At 44.8% G+C, this 9514-nt stretch overlaps 1 protein-coding gene across 4 annotated transcripts in view; it reads left to right on the top strand.

Moving 5' to 3' along the window:
- The first annotated feature begins 287 nt into the window (after positions 1-287).
- Positions 288-9514, top strand: part of USP30 (ubiquitin specific peptidase 30) — a 23014-nt gene continuing 13787 nt past the window's right edge. For 3 of the 4 annotated variants that reach the window (XM_088828272.1, XM_055405025.2, XM_088828274.1), the window contains exons 1-3: positions 288-517; positions 2453-2562; positions 3853-4035. In XM_088828272.1, coding sequence (XP_088684398.1) covers positions 435-517; positions 2453-2562; positions 3853-4035 — 376 coding nt within the window. In that variant the 5' untranslated portion in view covers positions 288-434. The remainder of the gene's footprint in view (positions 518-2452; positions 2563-3852; positions 4036-9514) is intronic. The other variant, XM_088828273.1, reaches the window with a different exon arrangement.

Here is a 9514-nt window from a genome sequence, read left to right as displayed (position 1 = left end):
AAGGCCCCTCTTCTGAGACCCGTTTCCACTCCGAAGACAACTTGTGATCCCGCTTTCAGGAGGGAATCGCCCTCTTCACACCAAAAAATAAAAGTGAGCCAGGGTCCCTTTTGCAAATGGGACATTTGTATATAAGAACAGGGCCCGAACAAAACTTTAAAACCAAGCGGTCCCGGGCCACAGGGCCTCCTTTGGTAATCGACGCCGACATCCGTTGCTAAGGGGGAAAAGGAAGTACAAGGTTGTGGTCCTTGGACTCTAGTCTTCCGGTGCGAGCCACTTCCGGTTCTTCTGGCAGCCCGTCCTTCGGCCTACCCTCCCCGGAGGAGCTGGGACTTTGGCCACGGGTTCCGCCGCCTCGGGAGCCCTCGGAGCCCTGGGTCCGGCCGCGGCGACAGCGGTGGGGGCGGTGGCTCGCCTCCCGCGCAGCCGCGATGCTGAGCTCCCGGGCCTCGGCGGCGATGAGCGCGGCCGACAGGGCCATCCAGCGCTTCCTGCGGACCGGGGCGGCCGTCAGGTGAGCCCTGGGGGGCGGGGCGGCCGGGGAGGCCCCTTCACGCTCCAGTCGGGGTCCCCGGGGCCGGAGTGGGCATTCCGGAGAGGTCTGCGTCGGCAGGGCTGGAGGCCCAGGCCCGGGGGCGGGGTGGGGGTGTCGGGCCTCCAGGGCCTCAGGGCAGCGCCGATTCTGTCCGCATTGCCCAGTTCTGCTGGCCCCCAGGTTTATCAGTGCCCCCTCCGCCCCCGTCCTTCCACCCGCCAGTGTCTCCTCCAGCCCCGTCACTGCCGCCAGAACTTCCGGGGAGACTCAGGCTTGTCAAGGCCCCGAATTCTGTCAGCGGCCTCTCGGAGCTCTCAGCGCTTCGGAGGACTTCCTGGACTCCCTCGTCCTATCAGGATACCCCCAATTCTTCTGGGCTCCCCAGTTATGTCATATCCTGGCCTGCCAGGTTTCCCAAACCTTGCCCAGCTCCCCAAACCTGCCGTGATTCTCACAACCCTGTTAGAGTACCCCGAGCTTGCTAGTGTCCCCCCACCCCATTTTGTCAGTACCCCTCTTTCTGGCACACACCGGCCCCCCCCCCCCAGTTTTGCCAGGGATCCCTTAGTCTGTACGAGTCCCCAGTCTTATTAGTAACTCTATCTTGCAAGGGCTTCTAAACCAATCAGGACCCCTTAACCTGTTAAGGCTCCCAGTCTTGTTAAGATCCCCCATTCCTGCCAGGACCCCCGATAGTATGAGTCCCCAGTCCTGCCAGGGTCCCTATGTCCCTTCTCTTGTCTACCCGCTTCCCATGGGCTCCAGCTTCAGAGCTAAGCACTGTGGCTACCCTCAGCCCCCACTTCCTGCATAGGTTCGTGTATATATATTGTTTGCCTTATTTAGTGGAAATACCTAACTGTGTGTGAAGACTGTTTTAAACTGCTGGTGAAATTTATTTGTAGTAAAAGAATAACTTCAGTGTTGAAGTCAAGCTTCAAATGAAGAAATATTTAATATTTAATAAATATTTAGAAGATCTTTATATGATTGTATAAAGATCTATTTATACATCTATTTATCTTTATACTTTATGCATCTGTCTTTATACTGTTGTATGAAGATCTCCCCCATTTAATAACCTAAAAGATAAATCCATTTCTGTATTTCTCCATTCATTTAATAAATACTATCAAGAACCTACTGTGTGATCTAAACACTTGGAAGCACTTGGAATATGTTAGTGTGTAAAACAAAGATCCCTGTTCATGGGGACTTTTCATTTTAGTTGAGGGAGACTGAAAATGAACGTGGTGAATCAGTGAATGTTATGTTGGAAAGTGGAGCGCACTATGGTGAAAAGAAAAAGTAGAACTGGGTAAAATGTCATGAGAACAGGTTCTAATAGTTTGTTAGATATGAGAGGGAGAGACTTTCCTGGCAGCCCAGTGGTTAAGACTGCACTTCTGCTGCAGGGGGCACAGGTTCCATCCCTGGTTGTGGAACTAAGAGCCCCCATGCCACATGGCAAGGCAAAAAAAAAAAAAATAATAATAATTTTAAAAAAGGAAGGAGGGGAGGGAATGAACCAAGCAGTGGGACCTGGGGGAAGAGCATCCCTGGCAGAGAGGGCAGCCATGCAAAGGTCCTGGGGTAGGAGCATGGCTTTGGCTGGGGTGGTGGCCAGTATGGCGGTCGAATGAGAGACAGAGCAGGAGGGAAGCCCTGGACCCCCCTCTCGAGTGAGGTGGGGCTTGGAGAGGTTGTGCTCTGACTTAGGTTTTAAATCCTAGTATCTGTGTATGCAGATTTTCAAGACATATCCTATAGTGTATATTACTTTAATTTGAAAGCTAGGTGTTTGGCGGGCCAATGGGTTATTTTGATGAAATGTTATATCTGTGTACCTGTCCCTACATATACATGTATTGTATTTGTTATGAGGAAAGACAGTCAACTTATTTTCTTTTTTAGATATAAAGTCATGAAGAACTGGGGTGTTATAGGTGGAATTGCCGCTGCTCTTGCAGCAGGAATCTATGTTATTTGGGGTCCCATTACAGAAAGAAAGAAGCGTAGAAAAGGTAAGAATGAAGCCTTTGCATCATGGGCTGTAGACTCGACCCAAACCTTTAGTTATTCAAAAACATTGCCAAAGGGGAGGACATGTATGGTTCTCTGTGTCTTCAATTTTGTCAACAGTATTTGCTTTTAAGCAGAAGTTAATTTTAATGACTCATTATTTTATATCCTGTAGTAGAAAGATTTATATTTCACCCCCACTAAGGGCATGAGTTTGAGACATGCTTCGTAATGAAAAATTTCAAGTGGCTTAATTGTCTAAATGTCCTCATTATTATGGCCATTGTGTTTTTCAGCTGTACAGCTGCCTAATTGTGTGATGCCTTTGTGCTTTCACCGAATGGCTGCTAGTCACTAGTAAATAGTCACTAGTAAATGTTTCAAGTTCATTTCTTCATTAACAAAAAAATCTATTTTCTTATTTTTAAAAACGCCCCCTTTTGTCAGTGTTGCTCTACTTATATTGATTAAAATTCAGCCAAAATAAATACATAAAAGGGACAGATGTAGCAAAATGTTGATCATTTTTTTAAAATTTATTTATTTTTAATTGGAGGATAATTGCTTTACAATGTTGTGCTGATTTCTGTCATACATCAACATAAATCAGCCATAGGTATACATGTGTCCCCTCCCTCTTGAACCTCCCTTCCACCTCCCACCCCATCCTGAATTATTATTCAATTTGGGGATGGTTGTTATTGGGGTTCATTAGATACATATTCTTTTGTGGATGTTTGAGAACTTTCATAATAAAAATGTTGTTGTTTTCAGTTTCAGCAGAAGAGGGAAGTATGTCAGATCTTGTTAATCTCTTTGCAGAAAGACTGATCAGAATGGCAGGAGCAGTGTCTTTTCCACTGATTATAAGAACAAAATCATTGTCCTGAGGGAGCAAGAAAAAAAACGATTGTTTTCTTCTGTTGTGAGAAACATTGCTTTCTTAACAAGGAGAGAGAGAGAGAGAGAGAGAGAAAGAGAGAGGCTACTAAGTGTTTCTGTACATTTCTGTAAGCCAGGCTGTGCCAGACACTCTGGTGCTCTGGTGAGTTTCACCAGTCCCACGTGGCCAGGACCTGCCCTTCTGCAGCCTACGATCTCCTGAAGGAGCGTTATTAGGGCCAGGCTTCAGCTGGGACAGAACGCTTGGCCCCGTGGTCTCTATGGATGAGGGCTTTCTGAGATTGGGGTCTCCAGTCCAAGGCCACGGTGCAGGAGCTCTGGGGCCCGATGGGAGAGGAACAAGAGCCGGTCCACTGTGATGTGCTGTTCTCTTTTCCCCCCTCACTTAGGGCTTGTGCCTGGCCTTGTCAACTTGGGGAACACCTGCTTCATGAACTCCCTGCTGCAGGGCCTGTCCGCCTGCCCCACCTTTATCAAGTGGCTGGAAGAGTTCACCACCCAGTACACTGGGGGTCACAAGGAGCCCCCCCAACACCAGTACTTATCGTTGACGCTGTTGCACCTCCTGAAAGGTACTGAGTTGGAAATGGAAAGGAGATTGTGTGCATTTTCAAAGCAGCAGGCCAGATGGCAGGCAGAGGGTTAATAGCGTTCCTGTAGAAAAACAAAGCACACAGATTCTTATGAAAAAAGCACTAAGGGCCCAATAGATACACTCAGGCTGTTTTTTTTTTTTAAGTCAAAGATGTAATCATTTATTTTAAAAATTGTCAGTTTAGTAATAGCTTTTTAAGGAAGGAAAAAAACCCACTGCTATTTAAACATTTGGATTGTTAGAAGTACTCCAGTTTCAAAAACATCAAAGTTTTTTTAAAAAAAAAGTATCTTATCCTAGGAAATGAGGTAATTCACAAAAGCAATAATACAAATTGTGTTTAGGTAGAGACAGGATATATCTGGGCTTCCCTTGTGGCTCAGACCACAGAGAGTCCGCCTGCAATGCAGGAGACCCAGGTTTGATCCCTGGGTCGGAAAGATCCCCTGGAGGAGGGCGTGGCAGTCCACTCCAGTATTCTTGCCTGGAGAATCCTGCGGAGAGAGAAGCCTGGTGGGCTACAGCCCAGTCCTTGGGGTCCCGAAAGAGTCGGACATGACTCAGCGACTAACACATAGGATGTATCTAACAAACAAAACAAGCAAAATACTCAAACATTCACTGTGTCCACCATCAAAGAAATATTAATAGCATAATAGTGAGGTACTGCTTTTTGGCCTGTCAGCAAAGATTCAAAAGCAAATCTACAATCCTGAGCTGCCCCTGGGTGACATGTTCATACATGCTGGTGGTGTCACTTGGGACAGCCTTGGTGGAAGGTGGTTTGGAACCACATAGTAACAGCTTGCAAAACACCCAGGACCATTTGACCTAGTAGTTCAACAGACTGTGATCTATACTAGCTGGCAGTGGAGTTTGTTCCCAGGGCAGGCAAGTTTGGGAATGGCCCAGTCCTCTCCCTGAGGTTGGAAAGCCATGGTGTACATGGGCTTGGTACAGGTTTTAAGAAGCCACCAGTCTAACTTCATTAAAAAAAACAGCATTGGCGTATAACTTCTTTGCAGTATTGTACTAGTTTCTGCTGTACAACAGCTTGAACCAGCCGTATGCGCACATCTCCTTGTTCTTGAGCCTCCTTCCCAGCCCTCTAGTCCCTCTTCCCACTGTCCAGTCCACCCATCTCGGTCATCGCGGAGCGCTGAGCTGAGCCCCCTGTGCTTTGCAGCAGCTTCCCACTGGCTGTTGGTTTCACACGCGACAGTGTGTGTCAGTGCCACTCGCCGTGCGTCCCGCCCTCCCCTTGCCCCGCTGCGCCCACCAGTCCATCCTCAACACCTGTGTCTCGGTTCCTGCCCTGCAGATAGGCTCATCAGTGCCGTGTGTGTAGATTCCATGACAGATACATGGTAACATGCAGTGTTGGTTTACTTTCTTCACTGTCTCAGGCTCTAGGTTCATCCACCTCACTACAAGTGACTCAGTTCCGTTCCTTCTTATGGCTCCGTCATATTCCATTGTATGTATGTTCCACAGCTTTATCCATTCATTTGTCAATGGACATCTAAGTTGCTTCCTCTCATTTTATTTTTAACCATTTTTTTTTCTTTTTCTACTGTAGAACTGGTTTTTCCAACTGCAGCATCTAGACATCCCTATAGGCAGACACCAAAACCTGCAGATGCTCAAGCCCCTTAGGTGAAATGTCGTATTTGCGTATAACCTGTGCACATTCTCCCATCAACTTTCAGTCATCTCTATATTACTTATAATGTCTGATGTAATGTAAATGCCATGTAAATAGTTGCTGGTACCTGGAAGATTCAAATTTTGTTTGGGGGGACCTTCTGGAATTTTTTTCCCTGAGTATTTTCAGTTTCTTTGGTTGGTAGAATCTGAGGATATGGAACCAGTGGGTATGGATGGCCGACTGTATGAGCAAAGACTTCCAACACCTTGTTGTAATGGGGGTTTGGGGGCAAGGGAAGAATGTGGTTATCCAGCAGTAGGGTTACTAAGCCAGCAATGGAATGTTACACAGTCATTAAGAATCATCTTTCTGAAGTGTTTTAGTTTTAATTTGGGAGGAGGCATTTTTCTATCCTGTTAAGTTTAAAAGAGTAGGATACAAAATATGGTATAATTTGATTTCAGGAAATGAAAATGTCCACAGATAAAAGGTGGACAGAAAAAGGCCAAAACGTTAGCCATGGATATTTTGGTATGGTACAGGTAATTTAAAAAGATGGAAAAAAAAAAACCTACTAAAACTTTCAATAATGATTGTGTATTATTACAAAAAAATAGTCAGAAAAAAAAATTGGATTTTGAAAACACCTGAGTATTGCTTAACCTGAGGTATGATCTCACCTTGACCAGAAACCTTTATGGAAAAGCAAGTTCTGCTCTTCTACATAAGCGGCAACTTGAAACTCTTCTCTTTTACTGCCCCGTTTTAAAAAAAATAAATTATCATCCCAAAGACTGTGTGAAGAACTGACACGTCTACATGTGTCCTAACGCAGGTTAGGTGTTGTCATAACGGAGGGTTCGGTGTTGTCTTCCTGCCATGTGCTCCCTTCTCTGCTTCTGCCTCTTAGTGTCTTTTATTTTGGTTTTTAGAAATAATTTTTAATTCTGTAAGTAAAGCCTGAATAAATTCTCCTTGTGAGAAGTTAAAGCATTACAGAGAGGCCTGAAGCTCTCTTTACCACTGTCCCAGCCCTGCTCCCCTCCTTCCTTCCTGAAAGCAAAAGGTAAGTGTAACCTTCCAGACCATTTCTGTGCATTTAACTGCATTTCTACCTACTCACAGAAATGATATATTATTTTCTTTGTTTTTCCATGACCAAATAACCCTCTGTGCGTTAGAGAAACAGCCGTTTCATGCACGTCTCTCTCCCTCATTCACTGTTTTTTTCTTTTTCTGAATTTACTGCCCTCTTGTTTTTTGTCTTCTGTGACCTACTAGCTCATAGCCTTTGCCCATTTAAAACATTGTGGTAAAATATTCATAACTTAAATTACCATCTTGGTCCTTTTGCAGTAGACAGTTCTGTCGTAATAATGTGTACTGACACCGTTGGGCACCCGTGGCCACTGTTCATCTCCAGAACGTTTTCACCTTCCGCATCGAAACTCTGCACCCATTGAACAGTAACTCCCTATTTTCCACTGCCCCCAGACCCTGGTAACTGCTATTCTACTTTCTGTCTCTGTGAGCTTGACTGTGTACCTTATTTAAGTGAAGTCATACAATATATCTGTCCTTTTGTCTGGTTTATCTCACTTAGCATCATCCTTGAGGTTTATCCACACAGGAGTATGTGTCTGAATGTCATTCCTCCAGGCTGAATGTGAACGACTTTCCAGTGTGTGTGTGTGCATGTGTGTGTTATATACACACCACATTTTGTTTACCCATTCATAGGTCAGTGGACATTTAGGTGGTTTCCACCTTTTGGCTATTGTGAATAGTGCTGCTGTGGACATTGGTGGACATATATATCTGTTCAAGTCCCTGCTTTGGATTTTGGGGGATTATGTACCCAGATGTAGACTCACTGGATCAGATGGCAATTCTGTTTAATACTTTGAGGAGTCACCACACCGCTTTCCACAGCGGCTACAGCCTTTTACCTTCCCTTTGCACAGATGTTCCAGTTCTCCACATCCTCACCAGCACTTGTTATTGTCTGTCTTTCTGATAACAGCCACCTCAATAGGTGTGAAAGTAATGTCTTATTGTGGCCTTGATTTGCATTTCCCTAATCATAAGTCATGTTGAACATCTTGTCATGTGTTTATTGGCCATTTATATGTTTTTTTTTTGAAATGTCTATTCTGATCTTTCATCCATTTTTGAAATCAGTTTTCTGTGTTTTTGTTGTTGAGTTTTAGGAGGTTTTTTTAAAATATATTTTGAATCTTAATCCCTTATCACATACATGTTTTGCAAAACCTCACGCACCTTTACAGCTGTACCACATCCCCAATCTACTTAGCTATTAGCTTCCGGTGCCTTGTCTAGATAAACTGGCTGTAGTGAACCTCCTTGTACATGGCCGTCAAGCACACAGTCACATGTTTCCCTGGGTAGATCCTGAGAAAGGTTGCTGGATTGTAAGATAGGAAAATGAGTAGACATTGCCACACTGCCCCACAGTGTTGTAGGCAAAACTGGGCTAAAGGGGACATGCAGATGTTGTTTGGGAGGGAAAAAGCTAACAGAGGGCTGCCTGGGGCTGTAGGAGGAAGAAGGATGGATTGATACCTCTTCAGACAGGTTTCCTTCTGGAGGGTAAGGGTCTGACCCCAGGGTTTATTGCACCAGTAACTGGCTACTGGTGTCAGGGTTGTCAAGGCTGCTACTTCTCCTCAGGTCACCACCCAAGGCACCAGCCATGATTTGACAGGGGTGGGGGTGGCAGTGTTCAGGGTCAGAGCCATCTTGCCAGTTCACTGACTGCAAATCACAGAGAAGAAACACCAGCTTAATTTATCTGGAGTCACTAAACTCCCAGAAACTGCACTGAGAGGCAGACTCCTCCTATGTTTTTATCTTCTTTATCTCGTGGCAGTGCTGATTCAGTGTGATATATGGTCCTTAATAATATGCTCAGGGAAGAGGGTGGTCAGGATCAGGAATCAATAAACTTTGGCCCCGGGGCCAAATTTGCATACCACCTGTTTTTGTGAATAAAATTTTATTGAAACACAGCCATGTCCATTTGTTTACATATTATCGATGTAATATTACATATGTATCATGTGATATATACTATTGCATATCATCTATATGATATTACATATTATCTGTCATCTGTGACTGCTTCATGTGTTACAGTGGCAGAGTTGAGTACTTGCTACAGAGACCTGCAAAGCCTAAAATGTTTACTAGCTGACCTTTTCCAGAAAAAGTTTGCCAACCCCGATGTAGATTTAATTGCAATATAAATTCATAAGCTCATCAAACTTTTATTTGTATCTGTTAGGCTTGATTCTGCTTAGATTGAATTCCCTGGTTGTCCAGGGATTAGGCCTTGGTGCTTTCACTGCTGAAGGCTGAGTTCAATATCTAGTCTAGGAGCTAAGACCCCAAAAGCCACGTGGCACGACCAAAAACAACAACAACAAAAAAGTAAACCATTCAGAAGACTCAGGCTGCTTCGTAGAGCTTGATGCTTTGTAGTAATAGCCAGAAACGCAAATGCAAACAAGGCCTAATGGTCCTGGGAGAATCCTGTAGAGAAGGGTTTAGGCAGAAAGTGTAGGGTTGGACCAGATGGATGTTTAAGGGCCCTCCTGTCCCTCTGAGGTGAGAGTTAAAATCATTTTATTCAACATGAATCTTGCAACAATAAGTTTCTGTTGATGATAGTAATTCAAATGTCTGAAAGTCGATTACTAAATGCTGCGGCCACATGAAAAATTACCTTCATTCAGCAAACGCCAGGTGTCCACCAGCGCCCTAAGCACTGGGTAAGGCTACAGGAAGA

The sequence above is a fragment of the Moschus berezovskii genome, chromosome 19 (assembly GCF_049115385.1).
Source record: "Moschus berezovskii isolate FMDL1 chromosome 19, NW_MosBer_1.0, whole genome shotgun sequence".
NCBI classification, from domain to species: Eukaryota; Metazoa; Chordata; class Mammalia; order Artiodactyla; family Moschidae; genus Moschus; species Moschus berezovskii.
The sequence above is the reverse complement of the archived record's forward strand: the minus strand, read 5'-3'. Positions and strand labels throughout refer to the sequence as shown.